At 36.7% G+C, this 25,495-nt stretch overlaps 1 protein-coding gene across 1 annotated transcript in view; it reads right to left on the reverse strand.

Annotated features, from left to right (window-relative positions):
• The window catches only part of ZGRF1 (zinc finger GRF-type containing 1), a 65,529-nt gene that overhangs the window by 32,127 nt on the left and 7,907 nt on the right, over positions 1-25,495 (reverse strand). The window contains exons 4-9 of the mRNA XM_065877273.1: positions 23,238-23,423; positions 20,714-22,925; positions 11,199-11,272; positions 9,392-9,442; positions 7,516-7,599; positions 5,214-5,399 (exon numbers count right to left, since the gene is read on the reverse strand). Coding sequence (XP_065733345.1) covers positions 5,214-5,399; positions 7,516-7,599; positions 9,392-9,442; positions 11,199-11,272; positions 20,714-22,925; positions 23,238-23,423 — 2,793 coding nt within the window. The remainder of the gene's footprint in view (positions 1-5,213; positions 5,400-7,515; positions 7,600-9,391; positions 9,443-11,198; positions 11,273-20,713; positions 22,926-23,237; positions 23,424-25,495) is intronic.

Consider the following 25,495-nt stretch of genomic DNA (forward strand, 5'->3'; position numbering starts at 1 on the left):
CAATAAAACTAAAAGCTGGTTCTTTGAGAAGATAAACAAAATTGATAAACCATCAGCCAGACTCATCAAGAAAAAGAGGGAGAGGACTCAAATCAATAAAATGAGAAAGGAAAAAGGAGAAGTTACAACAGACACCACAGAAATGCAAAGCATCCGAAGAGACTACTACAAGCAACTCTATGCCAATAAAATGGACAATCTGGAAGAAATGGACAAATTCTTAGAAAGGTATAAGCTTCAAAGACTGAACCAGGAAGAAATAGAAAATATGAACAGACCAATCACAAGGAATGAAATTGAAACTGTGATTAAAAATCTTCCAACAAACCAAAGTCCAAGACCAGATGGCTTCACAGGTGAATACTATCAAACATTTAGAGAAGAGCTAACACCCAACCTTCTCAAACTCTTCCAAAAATTGCAGAGGAAGGAACACTCCCAAACTCATTCTATGAGGCCACCATCACCCTGATACCAAAACCAGACAAAGATACTACAAATAAAGAAAATTACAGACCAATATCACTGATGAATATAGATGCAAAAATCCTCAACAAAGTACTAGCAAACAGAATCCAACAGCACATTAAAAGCATCATACACCATGATTATGTGGGATTTATCCCAGGGATATGAGGATTGTTCAATAGATGGAAATCAATCAATGTGATATACCATATTAACAAACTGAAAAATAAAAACCATTATGACCATCTCAATAGATGCAGAAAAAGCTTTTGACAAAATTCAACACCATTTATGATAAAAACTCTCCAGAAAGTGGGCATAGAGGGAACCTACCTCAACATAATAAAGGTCATATATGACAAACCCATAGCAAACATCATTCTCAATGGTGAAAAACTGAAAGCATTTCCTCTCAGATCAGGAATGAGACAAGGATGTCCACTATCACCACCAGTATTCAACATAGTTTTAGAAGTCCTAGCCACGGCAATCACAGAAGAAAAAGAAATAAAAGGAATACAAATTGGAAAAGAAGAAGTAAAACTGTCACTGTTTCCAGATGACATGATACTATACATAGAGAATCCTAAAGATGCCACAAGAAAACCACTAGAGCTAATCAATGAATCTGGTAAAGTTGCAGGATACAAAATGAATGCACAGAAATCTCTTGCATTCCTATACACTAATGATAAAAAATCTGAAAAGAGAAATTAAGGAAACACTCCCATTTACCATTGCAACAAAAATAATAAAATACCTATGAATAAACCTACCTAGGGAGACAAAAGACCTGTATGCAGAAAACTGTAAGACACTGATGTAAGAAATTAAAGATGATACCAACACATGGAGAGATATACCATGTTCTTGGATTGGAAGAATCAATATTGTGAAAATGACTATACTACCCAAAGCAATCTACAGATTCAATGCAATTCCTATCAAATTACCAATGGCATTTTTTACAGAGCTAGAACAAAAAATCTTAAAATTTGTATGGAGACACAAAAGACTCCAAAGAGCCAAAGCAGTCTTGAAGGAAAAAAACAGAGCTGGAGGAATCAGACTCCCTGACTTCAGACTATACTACAAAGCTACAGTAATCAAGACAATATGGTACTGGCACAAAAACAGAAACATAGATCAATGGAACAAGATAGAAAGCCCAGAGATAAACCCACACACCTATGGTCAACTAATCTATCACAAAGGAGGCAAGGATATACAATGGAGAAAAGACAGTCTCTTCAGTAAGTGGTGCTGGGAAAACTGGACAGCAACATGTAAAAGAATGAAATCAGAACACTCCCTAACACCATACACAAAAATAAACTCAAAATGGATTCGAGACCTAAATGTAAGACCGGGTCCTATAAAACTCTTAGAGGAAAACATAGGAAGAACACTCTTTGACATAAATTACAGCAGGATCTTTTTTGATCCACCTCCTAGAGTAATGGAAATAAAAATAAACAAATGGGACCTAATGAAACTTCAAAGCTTTTGCACAGCAAAGGAAACCATAAACAGGATGAAAAGACAACCCTCAGAATGGGAGAAAATATTTGAAAACGAATCAACAGACAAAGGATTAATATCCAAAATATATAAACAGCTCAGGCAGCTCAATATTAAAAAAACAAACAACCCAATCTAAAAATGGGCAGAAGACCTAAATAGACATTTCTCCAAAGAAGACATACAGATGGCCACGAAGCACATGAAAAGCTGCTCAACATCACTAATTATTAGAGAAATGCAAATCAAAACTACAATGAGGTTATCACCTCACACCAGTTAGAATGGGCATCATCAGAAAATCTACAAAGAACAAATGCTGGAGAGGGTGTGGAGTAGAGGGAACCCTCTTGCACTGTTGGTGGGAATGAAAATTGATACAGCCACTATGGAGAACAGTATGGAAGTTCCTTAAAAAACTAAAAATAGAATTACCATATGATCCAGCAATCCCACTACTGGGCTTATATCTAGAGAAAATCATAGTTTAAAAAGACACATGCACCCCAATGTTCATTGCAGCACTATTTACAATAGCCAGGACATGGAAGCAACCTAAATGCCCATCAACAGATGAATGGATAAAGAAGATGTGGTACATATATGCAATGGAATATTACTGAGCCATAAAAAGGAACGAAATTGGATCATTTGTTGAGACGTGGATGGATCTACAGACTGTCATACAGCGTGAAGTAAGTCAGAAAGAGAAAAACAAATATTGTATATTAACGCATATACGTGGAACCTAGAAAAATGGTACAGATGAACCGGTTTGCAGGGCATAAGTTGAGACACAGATGTAGAGAACAAATGTATGGACACCAAGAGGGGAATGCCATGGGGGGGCTGGGGTGGGATGAATTAGGCGATTGGGATTGACATGTACATACTGATGTGTATAAAATTGATGACTAATAAGAACCTGCTGTATAAAAAAATTAAATTAAATTAAAAAATTTAAAAAGGTTAACAAAAAGTATTGTGTTCACAGAAAGACAAGAAAACAAAACAGTATGATATACAATAAAACACTATGCTCAAATAAATATAAAAGAATATTCCACTAAACATAACATTAAAAATCCAAGTGAAGGGCTTCCCTGGTGGTGCAGTGGTTAGGAGTCCGCCTGCCAATGCAGGGGACATGGGTTCATGCCCTGGTCCGGGAAGATCCCACATGCCGCAGAGCGGCTGGGCCCGTGAGCCATGGCCGCTGAGCCTGCACGTCCAGAGCCTGTGCTCCGCAACGGAAGAGGCCACAACAGTGAGAGGCCCGCGTACCGCAAAAAAAAAAAAAAAAAAAAAATCAATTATAGGTGAATTACAGATCAAAATGTGAAAGGCAAAATAATAAAGCTTCTACAAGATAACAGAGTATCTTTATGACCTTAGGGTAGAGAAAGACTTCTAAAATAAGACAAAAAAGCAATAATCAGAAAGGAAACAACAGATAAACTGTATTGTATTGAAAATTATAAACTTCCATTCATCAAAGGCATCATTAAGAATGAAAGATAAGTCAGAGTCAGGGAAGGTAAGCACGCCAATTAAAAACTGAGGAAGAAAGCTTAACAAACACTTCATGAGAGAGGATACAGAGAAGGCTAATAATATACAAAAAGGTCCTAACCTCATTATTAGGCAGGAAAATGCAAATTAAAACCACAATGAAATAACACTACATACCCACCAGAATAGCTAAAATTCAAAACAAAAAACTGTCAGCACCAAGTGTTAATGAAGATATAGAGTGATGGGGACCCTCATACATTCCTGATAGAAAATATAAACTCTAATAACCATTTTGGAAAGCAGTTTGGCATTACCTACTAAAAGTAAAGACATGCATATCTAGTGACTCAATAATCACACTTCTAGGTAGTGTAAATAAAAGAAGCATGTCATGTGTATACACATTCATGATATATCACAGCAGTACATGATTATTCACAGCAGTATTACCTGTGATAACCTCCAAAGGCAAACGACCTAAACAACTGAAGAATGTATTGGGGTGTATTTACACAGTGGAATCCTACACCAGCAACGAAAATGAATACACTACAGCGACAAGCAACAACATGGATGAATTTCAAAACTGCAATGCTGAACAAAACAAGGCAGACACACACAAAAAACACTGTGTATTACTCTATTTAAAGTTTTAAAAGCGAAACTAATATATGGTATTATAAGTCAAAATGGTGGTTATCTTTGGGGAGAATGGAAGGGGTAGTGATTGAAAGGGGGCAGAAGGGGTACTTCTGAGATGCTGGTAATGCTCTATTTCTTAAGGGTGGAGGTTACATGGGTGTGTTCACTTAGTGGTAATTATTGGGCTGAGCACTTACAATCTGTGCACTTATTTTGTATGTGCATTATGCTTTAATAAAAAAGGGAAAAGTTTAAAAAAGTCTCTTTAACAGTTACTGTTTCAAATATATGCATACATCCTTTCTCCATAACCTTTTCTATTTGGGTAGCAATGAGAGGTACTTGGTGTCCTACTTAGTGGGGAGAGGGGTGGATATTAGAAGGAAAAAAAAATCTGCTAGCTGTTAAATATATTTTCTATATGTAATCTGCCTATCTGTTCTTGTCATAAATTTCTACTATTGTCTGAAGTGAAAAGTAATCCTTCAAATTCCTGATCCTAAAAAGGCAGTAAATCTTTCAAATATTTTTGTCTTATTTAGTTTGATTTAAGATATGATATTTCTTGTCAATTTACTAAACTTTTTTTTAACTTACAACTGTACAAAGATTTAAATATACTCTCTTTACAAAATTTAGTATTGACATAAAGAAAATGATTTGGCAAGATGCAGCTATAAAAATATTTTTAAGGGCTTCCCTGGTGGTGCAGTGGTTAAGAATCCACCTGCCAGTGCAGGGGACACAGGTTCGAGCCCTGGTCCGGGAAGATCCCACATGCCACGGAGCAACTAAGCCCGTGTGCCACAACTACTGAGCCTGCGCTCTACAGCCCGTGAGTCACAGCTACTGAGCCCACGTGCCACAACTACTGAAACCCGCGTGCCTAGAGCTCATGCTCCGCAACAAGGGAAGCCACCACAATGAGAAGCCCACGCACTGCAACGAACAGTAGCCCCCACTCGCTGCAACTAGAGAAAGCCCATGCATAGCAACTGAAGACCCAATGCAGCCAAAAATAAATAAATAAAATAAATTTTAAATATATATATATATATTTTTTTTACCTGAAAGAAGTCAATCTGCATACAAGTGCTAGGCAACTCTGGTGTCAAAAAACAACTGTTTGTCGTGCAGTTTTCATACACAATGCTATCTGGAAACTGACTGCATTCAAGCTGTGAGCTGTGTCCTCTCACTATCACAGCACTAGCAGCTGATCCTTTCACTTGATGCCCTTGAAATTCAACAGGCTATAGTAAATTATTAAAAATGAGTATTACATAAGTATACATATTTACAATACACACATACAAAGAAAATAATGCATAATTCGGCTTTCTATTGAATATTAGTTAATGTAAATAATTGCTAAGAGACTAATACTGAAAACCAGGAAATATTCCTATTATCCTAAAATATGTTAAAGGTAGACTAATTTAAAGTGCAGTGATTGGGGCTTCTCTGGTGGCACAGTGATTAAGAATCCGCCTGCCAATGCAGAGGACATGGGTTTCAGTCCTGGTCCGGGAAAATCCCACATGCTGCGGAGCAACTAAGCCCATGTGCCACAACTACTGAGCCTGTGCGCTAAAGCCCACAAGCCACAACTACTGAGCCTGCATGCCACAACTACAGAAGCCCACGCGCCTAGAGCCCATGCTCTGCAATAAGAGAAGCCACTGCAATGAGAAGCCAGAGCACCACAGCGAAGAGCAGCCCCTGCTAGTGGCAACTAGAAGAAAGCCCGCGCACAGCAACACAAAGATAAATAAATAAAAATAAATAAAACATTAAAAAATAAATAAAGTGCAGTGATTTAACTGCATTCAAGGTCAACATTAATAAGTATGATTTTTTTTTGTCTTTTTACAAACACAAGGAGTGTATTGATAATGGGTTGATTAAGCCAGAAAGACACAGGTGCTCCTTCCTCTATGCTTCCACTATACATCACACAACATTTTTGGTTTTTTATTTTTGTTTTGGCCACACTGCATGGCTTGTGGAGTCTTAGTTCCCTGACCAGGGATCAAACCCGGGCCCTTCGCAGTGAAAGCGTGGAGTCCTAACCACTGGACTGCCAGGGAATTCCCCACAACTTTCCATTATAGACATCACATTACACTACAATGAAGTTTCTTCTTATCTGTATACTAACTGTACTGCAAGCTCCTTGAGGGCAAAGACTCTTCTGCTTGCTTCATCAGGATATCACCTGCATTTAATACCATGCTTGGAATACAGGAGGCAATCAATAAACACATGATAATAGGAAGGGAAGAGAGAAGGAACAGAGGAAGCATTTTCCTTTAAGCGTTTTGTAAACTATCAGGCTATTAGCAAGAGGGATGCTGGGTTCCCAGCTTCCCAGATGATCTGATCCTATAGCTCTGAGAACAAAGGCCTAAGAGTACCAAGACAGACATGTACCTCAGAGGGGTGTTTTCACCCCCTCAGAGACTTGGTCTGCTTTCAGACTTCAGATGGCTTTCTCTGCTGCCCCATTGAGGGTTCTAGGATTTTTACTCTGTGCAGGGTGACAAAGCCTACCCAGCATGTGGAAAAATAAGAGTATGTAGAGTCAAAGGAATGTACATAAAGAATGAATTTATTTCTAACTGATAAATTAATAGAATGACAAAAATACATAATCTGAATATTCTCTTATTTAAAAATGAGGATTCTAAATCACACATTTGAAAGGAACTAAATTGCCTCTGAAACAAGAGTTTTGTTGAAAACATTATTCTGAATTTTAAAACATAACATATATCAATAAAAAAAGTCTAAACCTTTAAAGACTGTATATTTCTGCTTTGTTTCATGTGGAATACAAATTCTCTACAAGCAAACAGGTGCCTTGCTTTCTTTGATGCTATGTAGATCCTTTCCAGAGATCTGTTGAGTTTTAAGAATAGAATCACTATTTACAAAACCCAACCATTTATATGCTGTTGTCTCTATCAATTTTTGCTGTGGAGTGGGTAGCATTACTCAGAGCTTGGGTTATATATACTTCTATCCCTTCAGCCTGAAGTAAAAGTGGTGGAGTAAACTATAATGAATTAAAAGTTATAAACATCTTCACTTTGTTCTACACAGAACATTCATTAACTGTACTTTACATATCTTTGTGCCCAATCCCTAGGATATCCTATGCATACATAATGCATTATTAGTTCATTAGTAACAGAGAGAGGGCTCAAGACCAAAAAAAGGGGTAGGAGTCATTAGTGTCTCTTGTTCTTAAAACCAGGTTAATTCATTTTGCTCACTAATCTTCTGCTTATGAAAACTCTGATAGTTGTGTAAAAAAACAGCAGGAAAACACTGTGGCTTAGAAAATCAATTCTTCACAAATTTTACCTTGGGGTCAGAGGTTTCTCTCTCCATTTGTTTAGGAATAACAGCTAGAAAAGCAGTCTCTTCTTCACTGCCCAAGGAAAAGAACTAGGATAAAATATCAATAAGTATGTTAGCTAAAATAGTTTTGTAGGTGTTTATGAGTTTGATGGGAAAATATTGCTCAAACTTAAAGTTAAGTCTGCCCTTTCAAAATGATGATACTTGTCATCTCCATCTTGCTTCTCTATATACATACATACAATAAGCAACCCCTGGCAAAGGAGTGCTCTAGCAGAGAAAGTACTATACTAGTTAATTTAAAAACTCAGCATATTAGAAAATTGGAATTCTAAACTTTTAATTGAATTCTTTTTTAACATTGCTGGGTATGTTATAAATCCCATACTAATATTTATGTTAATGTAGATTATTTAATTCAAAAATTAGTGTAAAATTAAAGAAGTGTAATAGTTTATTTAAAGAGAGAATCATCTTCTAGCCACCATAAAACACAAGATACAGACAACAGCAACTAGTCATTTTTAGTTCATCAAGTAACTATATAAAATAGCCATAATTTCTAATATGAACTACAGACTCAGAAAATGAACTCAACTGTAGAAGTAATTTCTTTATGTTTAACAAATATGGAGAAAAAATTTGCCACTAAAAGAGGTAAAATAGTGTATTTATTCAAATAATAGTCACTTTCCTTTTATAACAATATACATAAGCACAACTGCCAATCAGGTAGATCTTAAAAACATTCAACTCATATTTTAGAACTAGCATTTTTGAATATAGTGAGTTTAAAAAATTAGTTAGCATATTGTATCTTCTAACTCCTTTGCTTTGTGTGACTAATCACACTTACAGAAATAAGGTGAAGGTGGCATTAAATATTAAGAGCACCCTAATTTTAAGTTTTGAAAGTTCCTTCTATCACTAGGTGTGTATGAAGAGTTTGATTCAGAGAGTTGTAGCAAGAAAGCTATTATAAAAACACAAATGTACTTTGATATTAATGCTAAAAAGATTAAATTTTTTTTTTGCAAAAAATTCTAAGACCTTTTTCATTATTGTGAGATTATAAAATATTTTGCTTTAAAAATATATGACATTTATTTAAATGGCAACTCATCCTGGGGGGAAAACAGTGATAGTGTTAATTTGCAATTTATACTTTGTGATAATTATACTTGAAAAAGTTTAAAACGTTTTCTTTTGTTTTTCTGTTTTTGTTTTTGTTTTTTGCGGTACACGGGCCTCTCACCGTTGTGGCCTCTCCTGCTGCGGAGCAGAGGCTCCGGACGCGCAGGCTCAGTGGCCATGGCTCACGGGCCCAGCCGCTCCACAGCATGTGGGATCCTCCCAGACCGGGGCACGAACCCATGTCCCCTGCATCAGCAGGCGGACTCTCAACCACTGCACCACCAGGGAAGCCCTAAACCGTATTTTTTTCAAGTGAAAAAAACCCAGTAAGAATGTGATCATTTGTAAGCAGCTGCTGACTGTTCATTATTTTATACTTGATCTTGTAATATAAGGGTGAAAAATGATTGAGTCACCACAATGGATTTTGTTTTATTTTGTACTGTTCTAGGCAACAGAGCCTGCAGATGCAGTTGTAATTGTCAATGACAATTCTTGGATTAGGTAATGCTTGCAAGTTTGAAAAATTAGCTTTATGATAAAATATTTGTTATTTACCCAAATTCTACTGACTACACAGGACACTTATACAAGACAGTAGACTCATCTAAATGAGTATAAAAGGGTAACTAATTACAAATAAATTTGAAAACTGGCAATATAGAATACAAACGTATAACTACATGCCATACCTATATATATGAATACAATTTCTGGCTATGTTACATTTTAAAAGTTAACTCACCTGCAAAGACTGAAGTGATTTACTTGGTTCAACTTCATTTTCTTTTATCATCTTAGGAATAGAACATTAATATAAGATAAGCTAAAAGGTAATAGTAACTTAGAAAATAAAATACAGATTTTTTTAGACATAATAAATATAAGGTCACCATTACTAATAATCAAAGAAATAAAAACTAAGTGTCGATTAAATACTATTTCACTTAGGAAGAATTTAAAAAGATCTCCGTACTGGTAAATATGAAATGAAACAAATATCCATATTGTAAAACATTGAGATATTTTGATTTGACTTATATCAACAATCTAAGAAAGTTGTTCTTGGCCTCTCAAATTATCAGTTCCATTTCTAAGAATCAAATCTAAGGAAATAACTAAACGTAAACAATAATTTATGTGCAAAAACATCTACTAAAGTTTTATTTACAAAAGCAAAATGCTGGAAATGATCTAAATGTCCAAAATAGGGAACTGTTTGTCCAAAGCATAGGATATCCACGAGATGAAATGATAAGTAACCTTTAAAAGGTATGTGTAAGTGTTCTTAATAATGTGAGAAAATACAATATGATATTAAGGAGAAAGGATATAAAACTATTTGTACCCATCAATCTGACCATATTTTTAAAATTAGGCCAAAAATGCTGGAAATGTTAATAGTAATTATCTCCAGGTGGTGTGGTAAGTTTTATTTTTTCTTTACCTTTTTCTGTATTTAAAAAAAAAAGGAGGAAAAAATTGATATTATTAAAAAAACAGTAACATGGAAAATAGAATATGATACAAACTGGGGGTAAATGAAACAAGGAAAGAACCGTCTTTTCAAAAGTGCTAAAAGCATCTTCACTGAGAAACACTAATCTAGATAACTTGTTGTAGAATTTCATTTCATCCTAATTAGTACTATTATTTTTTATATTATTTCCATGGTTCCCAAACTGCTGTAACAAGGTACTTTGGGGTGCCACAGTGAACTCAACAGAGGCTCCACAAGATATTTTAAATTTGAGGGAAACACAGTGTCATTAGACATCTGTCAGAAATGGAACAAACTGCAAACTCAAGGTAGTTCAGTTTCAACATCAGATTTCACGTCATTTCTGTCAGTGACATCATATCTTTGTGACTGGGTTTTAGGAAATGGCTATGATAAAAATCAACTGCCATACAAAAATCAATGTGGACCCAGAAACTGAATCTATTCCAAGCTTTGAGAAGTTGCACAGTACCCAACAAGTGCATGCATTCCATTAGTAACTGTGTTTATTTAAAAATAAAATGCTTAGGGCTTCCCTGGTGGCGCAGTGGTTGAGAGCCTGCCTGCCGATGCAGGGGACACGGGTTCGTGCCCCGGTCTGGGAAGATCCCACATCCCACATGCCGCGGAGCGGCTGAGCCTGCGCGTCTGGAGCCTGTGCTCCGCAACAGTGAGAGGCCCGCGTACCGCAAAAAAAAAATAAAATAAAATAAAATGCTTATCATAACCATTTCACAGTATATGCATATATCAAATCATTATGTTGTACATCTTAAACTAATACAATGTTATATGGTCAATTATATCTCAATAACACTGGAAAAAAAAGACAAAATGCTTACCAAATTACTAAGTTTTTAATACTACTAACTAAATAAATGGAACTGCTAGGTTTCTTTTGGCCAAGCAATGCAATAAAAAAAAAATCACTAAGATACAGGAGAGGTCATGAACCAACATAGCTTCAGACCCCTGTATTTCTATAGTATCATTACAAATTACAGAACATTCTATATCAAAATAATAAATATACTGACAGAAAAAAATGTACCTGTTGAGGATCCTGGTTCAGATGAGGAGACTTTGGTATAGCTTGTGAAACTACTGCAGTCAATGGTTTCCTAGCTAGAATGGACAAAATCCAATGATCTTATTCATCATAAATATAGTAGTGCTCTAAAGATTTTAAAAACTTATTTCTAAAACTGAGTGAAACAAGGAATATAACAATTATTTTCAAAATACAGTATGCCAGGCACTGGGGAAACAGCAGTGAACAAAACAAACATGATCCCTTGAAAATAAAGGGACACAGAAGATAAATAAATTCAGATCGTGATACAAAAAGGTTTCATAACACAGGGTGAAATGAGAGAGTAACGTTAGCAGGATGACCTGAAGAGATCTCTCACAGGAAGTAACATTTATGCTGAAACCTGAAGACAAGAAAAAAGCAGCTATGCAGGGGTAAAGGTGTTCAGGCGAAAGGCAGAACAAGTGTAAAGACTCTGAGACAGAAAAAGCTGGCAAGCCTGCAGAATGGAAAGGAGGATGGGGGGATCTCAGCCGGCTTGAGAACGAAGAAGAGCGTTCTGAGAAAGGTCTCAGAAAATATTGGGAGATTAGTCGAAAACTTCCCGAACATGGGAAACGAAATAGTCAATCAAGTCCAGGAAGCAGAGAGTACCACCCACAGGATACACCCAAAGAGAAACACACCGAGACACATATTAATGAAACTATCAAAAATTAAATACAAAGAAAAAATATTAAAAGCAGAAAGGGAAAAGCAACAAATAACATACAGGAATCCCCATAAGATTAACAGCTGATCTTTCAGCAGAAACTCTGCAAGCCAGAAGGGACTGGCAGGACATATTTAAAGTGATGAAGGAGAAAAACCTGCAACCAAGCTTACTCTACCCAGCAAGGATCTCATTCAGAGAAATTAAAACTTTTACAGATAAGCAAAAGTTATTAGAATTCAGCACCACCAAACCAGCTTTACAACAAATGCTAAAGGAACTTCTCTAGGCAGGAAATACAAGAGAAGGAAAAGATCTACAAAAACAAACCCAAAACAATTAAGAAAATGGTAATAGGAACATACATATCAATAATTACCTTAAATGTAAATGGATTAAATGCTCCAACCAAAAGACATAGATTGGCTGGATGGACACAGAAACAAGACCCATATATATGCTTGTCTACAAAAGACCCACTTCAGACCTAGGGACACATACTGACTGAAAGTGAGGGGATGGAAAAAGATATTCCATGCAAATGGGAATCAAAAGAAAGCTGGAGTAGCAATACTCATATCAGATAAAATAGACTTTAAAATAAAGAATGTTACAAGAGACAAGGAAGGACACTACACAATGATCAGGGGATCAATCCAAGAAGAAGATATAACAATTATAAATATATATGCACCCAACATAGGAGTACCTCAATACATAAGGCAAATGCTAACAGCCATAAAAGGGGAAATCGACTGTGACACAATAATAGTAGGGGACTTTCACACCTCACTTTCACGAATGGACAGATCATCCAAAATGAAAATAAATAAGGAAACACAAGCTTTAAATGACACATTAAACAAGATGGATGTAATTGATATTTATAGGACATTCCATCCAAAAACAACAGAATACACTTTCTTCTCAAGTGCTCATGGAACATTCTCCAGGACAGACCATATTCTGGGTCACAAATCAAGCCTTACTAAATTTAAGAAAACTGAAATCATATTAAGTATCTTTCCCAACCACATCGCTATGAGACTAGATATCAATTACAGGAAAAAAAACTGTAAAAAATACAAACACATGAAGGCTAAACAATACACTCCTAAATAACCAAGAGATCACTGAAGAAATCAAAGAGGAAATCAGAAAATACCTAGAAACAAATGACAATGAAAACACAACAACCCAAAATCTATGGTATGCAGCAAAAGCAGTTCTAAGAGGGAAGTTTACAGCAATAAAATCCTACCTCAAGAAACTACTCAAATAAACAACCTAACCTTATACCTAACGCAATTAGAGAAAGAACAAAAAAACCCCAAAGTTAGCAGAAGGAAAAAAATCATAAAGATCAGATCAGAAACAGATGAAAAAGAAATGAAGGAAACAACATCAAGGATCAATAAAACTAAAAGCTTGTTCTTTGAAAAGATAAACAAAATTGATAAACCATTAGCCAGACTCATCACGAAAAAATGTGAGAAGACTCAAATCAACAGAATTGGAAATGAAAAAGGAGAAGTAACAACTGACACTGCAGAAATACAAAGGATCGTGAGAGATTACTACAAGCAACTATATGCCAATAAAATGGACAACCTGAAGAAATGGACAAATTCTTAGAAAAGCACAACCTTCTGAGACTGAACCAGGAAGAAACTGAAAATATAAATAGACCAATCACAAGCACTGAAATTGAAACTGTGATTAAAAATCTTCCAACAGGGGGCTTCCGTGGTGGCGCAGTGGTTGCGAGTCCGTCTGCCGATGCAGGGGATGCGGGTTCGTGCCCCAGTCCGGAAGGATCCCACATGCCGCAGAGCGGCTGGGCTCATGAGCCATGGCCGCTGAGCCTGCGCGTCCGGAGCCTGTGCTCCACAATGGGAGAGGCCACAACAGTGAGAGGCCTGCGTACTCCAAAAAATAAATAAATAAATAAATAAATAAAAATCTTCCAACAAACAAAAGCCCAGGACCAGATGGCTTCACAGGCAAATTCTATCAAACATTTAGAGAAGAGCTAACACCCATCCTTCTCAAACTCTTCCAAAATATAGCAGAGGGAGGAACACTCTCAAACTCATTCTACTACGCCACCATCACCCTGATACCAAAACCAGACAAAAATGTCACAAAAATAGAAAACTACAGGCCAATATCTCTGATGAACACAGATGCAAAAATCCTCAACAAAATATTAGCAAACAGAATCCAACAGCACATTAAAGGATAGTACACCATGATCAAATGGGGTTTATCCCAGAAATGCAAGGATTCTTCAATATATGCAAATCAATCAATGTGATACACCATATTAACAAAATGAAGTATAAAAACCACATGATCATCTCAATAGATGCAGAAAAAGTTTTTGACAAAATTCAACACCCATTTATGATAAAAACTCTCCAAAACTAGGCACAGAGGGAACCTACCTCAACATAATAAAGGCCATATATGACAAACCCACAGCCAACATCATTCTCAATGGTGAATAACTGAAAGCATTTCCACTAAGATCAGGCACAAGACAAGGTTGCCCACTCTCACCATTATTATACAACATAGTTTCGGAAGTTTTAGCCACAGCAATCAGAGAAGAAAAATAAAAGGAATCCAGTTCAGAAAAGAAGAAGTAAAACTGTCACTGTTGCAGATGACATGATACTATACATAGAGAATCCTAAAGATACTACCAGAAAAGTACTAGAGCTAATCAATGAATTTGGTAAAGCAGCAGGATACAAAATTAAGGCACAGAAATCTCTTGCATTCCTATACACTAATGATGAAAAATCTGAAAGAGAAATTAAGGAAACACTCCCATTTACCACTGCAACAAAAAGAATAAAATACCTAGGAATAAACCTACTCAAGGAGACAAAAGACCTGTATGCAGAAAACTATAAGACACTGATGTAAGAAATTGAAGATGATACCAACAGATGGAGAGATATACCATGTTCTTGGATTGGAAGAATCAACATTGTGAAAATGACTATACTACCCAAAGCAATCTACATATCCAATGCAATCCCTATCAAACTACCAATGGCATTTTTTACAGAACTAGAACAAAAAATTTCACAATTTGTATGGAAACACAAAAGACCCCGAATAGCCAAAGCAATCTTAAGAAAAGTGGAGCTGGAGGAATCAGGCTCCCAGACTTCAGACTATACTACAAAGCTACAGTAATCAGGGCAGTATGGTACTGACACAAAACAGAAATAGAGATCAATGGAACAGGATAGAAAGCCCAGAGATAAACCCACACACATATGGTCACCTTATCTTTGATAAAGGAGGCAAGAGTATACGATGGAGGAAAGATTGCCTCTTCAATAAGTGGTGCTGGGAAAACTGGACAGCTACATGTAAAAGAATGAAATTAGACCACTTCCTAACACCATACACAAAAATAAACTCAAAATGGATTAAAGACCTAAATGTAAGGCCAGACCCTATAAAAACTCTTAAAGGAAAATGTAGGCAGGACACTCTATGACATAAAACATAACGGGGGGCTTCCCTGGTGGCGCAGTGGTTGAGAGTCTGCCTGCCAGTGCCGGGGACATGGGTTCGTGCCCCAGTCCGGGAGGATCCCACATGCCGTGGAGCGGCTGGGCCCGTGAGCCATGGCCACTGAGCCCGCGCGTCTGGAGCCTGTGCTCCACAACGGGAGAGGCCACAACAGTGAGAGGCCCGCATACCGCCAAAAGAAAAAAAACAAACCAATTCAAAAATGGGCAGAAGACCTAAATAGACATTTCTCCAAAGAAGATATAGATTGCCAACAAACACATGAAAGGATGCTCAACATCACTAATCACTAGAGAAATGCAAATCAAAACTACAATGAGATATCATCTCACACCAGTCAGAATGGCCATCATCAAAAAATCTACAAATGATAAATGCTGGAGAGGGTGCGGAGAAAAGGGAACCCTCTTGCACTGTTGGTGGGAATGTAAATTGATATAGCCACTAAGGAGAACAGTATGGAGTTTCCTTAAAAAACTAAAAATAGAACTACCATACGACCCAGCAATCCCACTACTGGGCATAATATCCTAAGAAAACCGTAATTCAAAAAGAGTCATATACCACAATATTCATTGCAGCACTATTTACAACAGCCTGGACATGGAAGCAACCTAAATGTCCATCAACAGATGAATGGATAAAGAAGATGTGGCACATATATACAATGGAATATTACTCAGCCATAAAAGGAAGCAAAATTGAGTTACTTGTAGTGAGGTGGATGGACCTAGAGTTGGTTATACAGAGTGAAGTAAGTCAGAAAGGGAAAAACAAATATGGTATGCTAACGCATATGTATAGAATCTAGAAAAAAAATGGTTCTGATGAACCTAGGGGCAGGACAGAAATAAAGATGCAGACGTAGAGAATGGACTTGAGGACACGGGGAGGGGGAAGGGTAAGCTGGGACGAAGTGAGAGAGTAACAATGACATATATACACTACCAAATGTAAAATAGCTAGCTAGTGGGAAGCAGCTGCATAGCACAGGTAGATCAGCTCGGTGCTGTGCGACCACCTAGAGGGGTGGGATAAGGAGGTGGGAGGGAGACGCAAGAGGGAAGGGATATGGGGATATACGTATGCATATAGCTGATTCACTGTGTTATACAGCAGAAGCTAACACAACACTGTAAAGCAATTATACTCCAATAAAGATGTTAAAGGAAAAAAGGGGGAAAAAAAGAAAGGAAAGTGCAAAAGGAAAAAAAAAAGGAGGACAGGGTGGCTACGCCAAACCACCTTATCAGGTATCTGTTTAAAATGGGATTTTTCCCTTAAAAGAAATTCAATAATCTCAGTTTCTTGCAAAGTCACCAATAAGACTATAATTTTAGTGATAACTACCATTAAAAAGTATAGCCATGGGGCTTCCCTGGTGGCGCACTGGATAAGAATCTGCCTGCCAATGCAGGGGACACGGGTTCAAGCCCTGGTCCGGGAAGATCCCACATGCCGTGGAGCAACTAAGCCCGTGTGCCACAACTACTGAGCCTGCACTCTAGAGCCCGCGAGCCACAACTACTGAGCCCGTGTGCTGCAACTACTAAAGCCCGTGTGCCTAGAGCCCATGCTCCGCAACAGGAGAAGCCACTGCAATGAGAAGCCCATGCACCGCGACGAAGAGTAGCCCCCGCTCACCACAACTAGAGAAAAGCCCTCGCACAGTAACGAAGACCAAACGCAGCCAAAAATAATTAATTAATTTTTTTAAAAAGACATTCAATAACTAAAAAAAAAAAAATAGCCATATCCAGTGCAAACTTCACTTTTTGCCAATTGTTACTTTTGGTTTCATTATTTTCCTGTAAACATTCAGACTATACCAAATGAAACAAAAATAAGTGGATTTTGGAACTTGAGGTTATTTATAAAAGGAATTTTAAGAAGACACTGGATGAAAATTATTTTTCCCTTTACTGCCTTCACTCAAGAATAAAATTCTAAATTAACGTTTATAAAATATATCCAGTCATCTCACAAAAACTTGAAGATAATGGAGAAAATGTTTTTTAACACTTTCACACATTCTAAAATGGTGGTAAAACAGATTCTTCTCTAATTCTGTATTAAAATCCATGAAGTCATTTGCTATATTCCAATAAAAAAAATTCCAATTCTCAAATTGTCTCAAGAAAACCAACTTAATCATTTTTAGAGAAATATATTTATATCAGAAAATACAGTCAATCCTCACTATTCACAGATTCTGCCTATTTGCTAAAATTTATTTGTAACCCCCAAATCAATACTGTGTTTCTGAGGTCATCTGCAGACATGCAGAGCTACAAAAAGTGAGTTGCTTGACATGCACATTCCCAGCTGAGGTAGAACAAGGCGACGTTCTGCCTTCTAATTCCAGCCCTCATGCTACAAACAAGTGTCCTTTCTGTGATCTATTTAGTACATTTTTCATATTTGGGGGCTTTTTATTGGTGACTTTGCTATTTAAAATGTTCTCTAAGCATAGTGCTGCCTAGTGTTCCTAAGTGCAAGAAGGCTCTGATGTCCCTTATGTAGGAAACACGTGGTAAGTTTCATTCAGGCATGAGTCAGTTACAGTGCTATTGGTCATAAGTTCAGTCAATCACCAATATATGTTAAATAAGGCATCTTTAAATGAAAACATACATAAAACAAGGTTTTGTACTGATCAGTTGATGAAAATGTTCTGACCAGAGGTTTGAAGGAACCTAACCCTGCATTTCTCCAAAAAGCAATGGCCTATTTTTCACTAATCCACTGTTTGGTAACTTTATAGAACACAACCACCACAAATAATGAGAATCAACTGTAATCCTCTTTTCCAACTTGGTAAGAAAAAAGAATAAATTTCCCAAAACTGAATTCTGTAATTTCTAAACCTTCATATTAGGAATTTATCTCCTTATATGACATTGCATAACTACATCTACCCATATTTATTTTTCAATAGGTTTCTTCTTATTTTTAATTTTTTAGAAAATAAACTGTAGGGACTTCCCTGGTGGCACAATGGTTAAGAATCCTCCTGCCAATGCAAGGGACACAGGTTCCAGCCCCAGTCCGGGAAGATCCCACATGCCGCGGAGCAACTAAGCCCATGCATCACAACTACCGAGCCTGCACTCTAGAGCCCGTGATCCACAACTACTGAGCCTGCATGCCACAACTACTGAAGCCTGCGTGCTTAGAACCCGTGCTCCGCAACAGAAGAAACCACAATGAGAAGCCCGCGCACCACAACGAAGAGTAGCCCCCCACTTGCCACAGCTAGAGAAAGCCCACAAGCAGCAACGAAGACCTGACGCAGCCAAAAATAAATAAATAAAATTTATTTTTTTTTAAAAGAAAATAAACTGTAATAATAGTCATCATATTTAACTACATTTGAAAGAAACATTTTACAAGGTACAATAATTTATTCCTATTTTTCTCAGGGATTCCTTGAGATATTCAAAGAAGAGTTCAATTTTAACTTTTGAGTACACTGTTCATTCACATTCATGTGTACATAATATTTATGTCCTATAATATTATTTTTCTTAAAAAAAAAATGTTATTGGCAACGTACCACAAGCCAAGTCAAAAGACCAATCAATGACATACTGAAAGAAAATATCTGCAACATAGATAAAGGGCTGCTATTTCTAATATATAAAGAGCTCTTCCAAGTAAAAGAGAATAAAAGACCAACAACCATTAAAAGACTGGACAAAAGAGTAGAGCAGACTATTCATGAAAAAAGACATACAAATGATGCTTAAACATATGAAAAGCTCAATTTCACTTGTGATAGAAATACAAATTTAAAATACACTCTCATTTCTCATCTATTAGATTGGTAAAAATTCAAAAGCTTGGCAAAATACTCTACTGGCAATGCTATGGAGAAACAGGCACTCTCATACATTATTGGTGGGAATGAGAAATGGTATGATTCAAGAGAATTTTGAAGTATCTAACAAAGACACAACTTTACCCAACAACCTTACTGCTAGGAATTTGCCCTGAAGACATACCTGCAGTAACATGCAAAAAGTCCATATAGTTATATAGATACAGATATATAAAGTTACTTATTGTCGCATTATTTGCAATAGCAAAATACTGGAGACTGGTTGCAAAAATGATGGTTCATCCACACAGTAAAATATTATATAGCTATAAACAAATAAAATGAGGATGAGTCCTATGATGTGATAGGTAGTGATTTCCAGGATATATTATTAAGTGAAAAGAATGAAGGTGCTAAAGAATACAGAGCACAGTATCTTATGTTGAATAAAGGGAAACAAGAATTTATACCGGGAGGTGTTTATTTTTGCAAAAAAGTAAAAAATAAAAACCAGACCACAAGTATGATATATTGGTTACCTACAGCAGGTAGGAATAGGATGGAAGGCATAAGGAAGGAATCTGAGTATATGTCTTTATACAGTTTTGATTTTTATACTCAGTTAATATTCTACATAGTCAGAAAAAAAATTTTTTTAAAGAATAAATCAGCTATATCCTCATACGAAATATAGACGATGAACTTAACTATATATCAAATGATAACATAATCACGGTAAAGAAAAAAAAGTACCCAATAACTTTGGAACATAATACTCCAACTCTATATTCTCAGGATATACTCTAAACACAAACAAAGAACCAAAACACAACCAGTTTAAAAAAAAATGCAAACAAAGAAAAACTCCAAGAAATTTGTAAGCTTTACAATTTTTTTTGCCAGTAGTGATATTGGTTTAACAATTTGGAAACCATTTGGTGCGCACCATAGAATTGAGGAAGTAAATATACTGATGCTGCTGGGCACCAGGACCCTTTCCACTCTGAGAATAAAGAAACACAATTATGTAATGAAGGGAAGAAAGGAAGAACCCTGTGGTTTAGAACTGGAGTTAGAGATATCAATATGAGCTCATGACTTTTTTCTTAAAAAAGTATCTCCTAGCACATGACCAAAAATGTATAACGACAGGAATGGATTATAACACACACACATATTTGCTTATATGTGCCTATATATGCTTATATACACATAACATATTTTTGAAAGGATACTCTGGAAGAAGACTGCTAATTCTGAGTGGACTGAAGGGCTGTGGTAGGAAGGAGACTTACTTTTCACTATATTATCCTCTATTACAGTTGATTTTATCAAGTACATGTAGTACCTATTTAAATACCATGTAATTCTTAATGTAGCCTCCAGAGCAAATATCTCATCCTTTGAACTATAAAGAACAATCCAAAACAGACATGACATTCTAACCTTCAGGATTGCTATCTGGCTCATTGGTCTGCCGAGTTCCTTGTTGTTTAAAAGCGGTATTCCTCTTTTTCAATACTTCCAAGCCTTCCAAAGCCGTACTGTGTTCAGACAATGATTTTAATAGGGAAATGCTATTTACTAATCTGGAAAGTTCTGAAGAATGTCTAGGATTATTCCAGTATTGTTTGCTTTCTCCAGCAGTTTCTACGTCAATACGGTCCTGGGGTAAACTTCTAGTCCTTCCCAAGTCTTCAGATTCAGGAACATGTGATTCTGTGTCTTTGGAAATAGGATGTTTTTTTCCCAAAGGGCAAAACAAAGAATTGGAAACTTGGGTATGTGATTTATCAAGTGCAATACATTCTTCAGAGTGAATCTGACTGGCATTTAATAGCTGGATACTGTTGTCACTGCTAGAGGTTAATGGTAAAACCTGTTTGGTATTTTTGTCCAAGTCACTTCCCATAATAAAAGGCCGAGGCTGAGCCTGTTCTGAAAATAGGTTTTTTTCAGGATTCTGATGAGTGGCTATGTTTAAAAAATGAGGAATATGTAAATTCGTGTTTATACTTTCAGATTTATTTGGGAATGAAGCACTAATAGATTTATTACTGCCTTCATTATTTTCTGCATATACATCATCAGTCCACTCTAAGGATGAGTCAAAATTGCTTAATGTGTCACTCCACTCCTCCTCTATTTCTTTCTCAGTGTTTCCAGCTTTCCAAGGTCCTCTGTCAAAACCTACACACGTTTTATCACAAAACTGTGATGGCAGAATCTCTTTCATGGGAAATGTCTCTGATAGTTTGCCCCCAGTAGACGTTAAGAGAGGCAAGTGTTCACTGCCAACTTCTTTACAGCTTATATTCTCACATCTTGAATTGCCATCATTAACCAAAGTTTCTTTCACCCAACCCTTTGAATCCTGGGAAATTCTGTTGCTTTCCTCTGATTCCTCCTCAGTGTCACTGGTTTCAAAATTCTTTAGATTAAATGTGACCTCCACAAGTGGCTGTGTTACATTACTCATAGGTTCATGAATATTATTAAGGAGTTCATTATTAGTACTACTTTTAGAAAATATGTCCATATTATCATCAGAGATACCAGAATTGTTACTTAGTGAAGATTCAATTTGTAGATGTTTATACTCCTTTTCTGGTGTTCCACGTATATCTATCTCCTGAGCTTTTTTTCTAATGAGAATTGACCCTTTTATGCCCATCTGGTCATTTTGATTAAGAAGTCTTTTATTATTTTTTTGAATGTCAGATTCTGATAACAAGCCATCATTTTCTGCGTTACTACAGGAAACTGGTAAGCTGCTGCTTTCACATAATGAAGGAATTTCTAATTTTCCTTCTTGATCCCAGGTCTGATCATTATCATCTACTGGCTTGTCTTCATTACAGTTTTTTCCATTTTCAGCACCTGTTTCAAAGACCTGTATCCTTTTTTGCACCAAAAGGTCTTTCAAGTTTAAATTAACAACTTGGGCCTTGGGTTTTTTTTCTATATGATTTCCATCTACCGCAGAGGAATGTATAGGCGAACTCTGTGAGGATAAATACATGGCCCACCGGCTTTTATTTTTCATGGTATTTTCTGATTGATGCTGGTAGTGTAAACTTTCTGTGCTCTTCACCTCAGCATACTCTTCTTGTTCAATCAAGCACTTTGGTTTAGTAGGAATTTTTAAACTTCCTTGTGGTTGCATCTGAGGGAAATGTCCTGTAATCTCAGAATTTAGTTCCTTAGACGGACTAGTTGATTTGGACTTCAGAAGAGCTAATATTTGGGCTTTGCTTCTAATATTTTGTGAAACTCCTAAACAGTGAGATACCAAACTATCTCTTTTCACAGGCTCATTGGTCAGTAAAGAATCTGAATGCTTATTTACAAAACTGACAGGAGAGCAAAAATAATTTTCTTCACATAGCATTTCTGGGTTAACCTTGAAGGACGAAGTAGAAACAAGTGAAGAAAAAGGTATGCCATTTCTCTCTCTGTTCTTGTAAGTGACAATGTTCTCAGGGTCTGTTGGTATATTATTTATATCTTTCTTGCCAACTGTAGAAAACAAAGGAGGTGTGCTGTAGAATGGAGAAAGAAAAATAGGACCAGGCTTCTTAGCTTCAAATGAAGCAGCCGATTCATTATTTTCTGTAATAACCATTTTCTTCGGCACTTGACGCGGTCCTTGAAAACCCTAAAAATATTAAACAATTATTAGCTGTTCTATATCCTATAAAGAAAATGTAAAATGAACTGACTAAAAAAAAAAAGAAAAAGGAATGTGGATGTTTCACAAGGTAATAATTAAGATATAAAGTTTGCTAAGCTAAAATGCAAACACTCATTTGTATTAAGATTAAGGTTTACTTCCTTTCTACCTAGGCATATACTATGAAGCACTGTTTTAATCATACACTGTTTTAATTTAATAGCTTCACAATTCACTACTTCTTAAAACAATTTTATAAATATATATTGATTTATTATTTTCAACAGAGAAACTTACAGCAAACTTCCTTTTTAAACCAGCAGGCTGACACCCAAGGGATCGGCCAGAAGATATAAACCTCTTTGAATTCAATGCTGGTGCTTCTTTAACAACATCCTGTTTGACAGCTGTGCTTCCAGTAACTTTAACCTCCTCAACTGTGATTAAGTATCGATCACTTTCTAAATCATCTCCAGGTTTCACCTAAATTTTAAAGAATTAACATCAAGATCATATACATCTAATTATTTGATTACTTATGTGTTCCAATAAGCTTCTAGCACAAGCAAAGACACAATGGATATTCAATAAATAGTTGTTGAATGAATGAATCGATAACTAAATTATTGATTACTATGCACTAGTTAACTATCAACAAGAACAAAAAAAGTAATACAACAAAAAAAATTCACTAATTTGTTTATTCAACAATATATATTAGGGGGACTTCCCTGGTGGTGCGGTGGTTAAGAATCTGCCTGGACATGCAGGGGACACGGGTTCAAGCCCTGGTCCGGGAAGATCCCATATGCCGCAGAGCAACTAAGCCCGTGCGCCACAACTACTGAGCCGGCTCTCTAGAGCCCGCGAGCCACAACTACTGAAGCCCTCATGCCTAGAGCCCGTGCTCTGCAACAAGAGAAGCCACCTCAACGAGAAGTTCGTGCACCGCAACAAAGAGTAGCCCCTGTTCGCCGCAACTAGAGAAAGCCCGCACGCAGCAACGAAGACCCAACACAGCCAAAAATAAATAAATAAATTTATACTAAAAAAAATACATATTAGGGACCTATGTGAGAACTTTTGTTACATGCTGAGGATACAAAGACAAGCAAGGAAAAGATGCCTCCTCTCAATTCACCTAGAATTCATAAATCTAAATGTAATTTTTAAATTAGAGCTATTAGGGACTTCCCTGGTGGTGCAGTGGTTAAGAATCTGCCTGCCAATGCAGGGGACACGGGTTTGAGCCCTGGTCCGGGAAGATCCCACATGCCACAGAGCAAGTAAGCCCATGCGCCACAACTACTGAGCCTGCGCTCTAGAGCCCGTGAGCCACAACTACTGAGCCTGCGCTCTAGAGCCCGTGAGCCACAACTACTGAGCCTGCGCACCTAGAGCCTGTGCTTCGCAACAAGAGAAGCCACTGCAATGAGAAGCCCGCGCACCGCAACGAAGAGTAGCCCCCGCTCACCACAACTAGAGAAACCCTGTACGCAGCAACAAAGACCCAATGCAGCTAAAAAAAATTAATTAAAAAACAATGAAAAAAAAAAAAAAAAAACAATGAAAGCTATTAAATAATCAGTTATATATATATCTTTATAAATTAATGTGAATTAGATACATACTCATAATTATCACAAATTATTCTTAGTTCTTAATCATATTCCCAAGAAAGCATTTTTAATCACTTTAATTAACAAATACAGCACTTGCCACCACTTCTGACTGCAGCATAAACATAAGATTATCAACCTAGTTGATAATATACAAAATCTGTGTATTATCACAGATAATGTGCTCAATCTTTACTCATGAAATAATAACAACAGTCATTACCATCACTAAGTATCTACTAAAACAGTGCTTCTCCAAGACCCTCTTTTGGTAAGTATAAAAATTCCACAACCACTACTGTCATAAAATTTAAAAACAGGTTAAGTACCATGGCCAAAATCAACACAGTGATAATAAGAATATGCATGCATTTTAGCACTTTGAAAATCACTGTACTAAACTGCTAGGCACTTTGCCTAAGCTATTTCTAACTTTCCCACCAACCGAGTAGGCTGTCTCCGGTCTACATTTGACAGCCGAGAAGCTGAACACAGAGAGGTTAGGTTACCTAGGAAGTATGTGAAAGTGGGAAATAAACCAAGAACAAACAAATTCTAATATCCTTATTCTTTACACTAAAATATTCCCTTCCATTTTCCAACAGAGGAAAACATGGAATAAATATTTGAGAAAATATTTTAAATAGGAATAATTTCACAAAATATATCCCACTGTAGGTCTCTGCTTATCAAAACCATATATAGATTTAGAGTCACTTTCTGGGTTCAAATCTCAGCCTTACCACTTTAACTCTATAAGCATGGGCAAGTTATTTAAACTTTCAGTACTATACTCCTAATCTATAAAAATCACAGGGTCCAGGCTTCCCTGGTGGTGCAGTGGTTGAGAGTCCGCCTGCCGATGCAGGGGACACGGTTTCATGCCCCGTTCCGGGAAGATCCCACATGCCGCGGAGCGGCTGGGCCTGTGAGCCA

The sequence above is a fragment of the Phocoena phocoena genome, chromosome 5 (assembly GCF_963924675.1).
Source record: "Phocoena phocoena chromosome 5, mPhoPho1.1, whole genome shotgun sequence".
NCBI classification, from domain to species: Eukaryota; Metazoa; Chordata; class Mammalia; order Artiodactyla; family Phocoenidae; genus Phocoena; species Phocoena phocoena.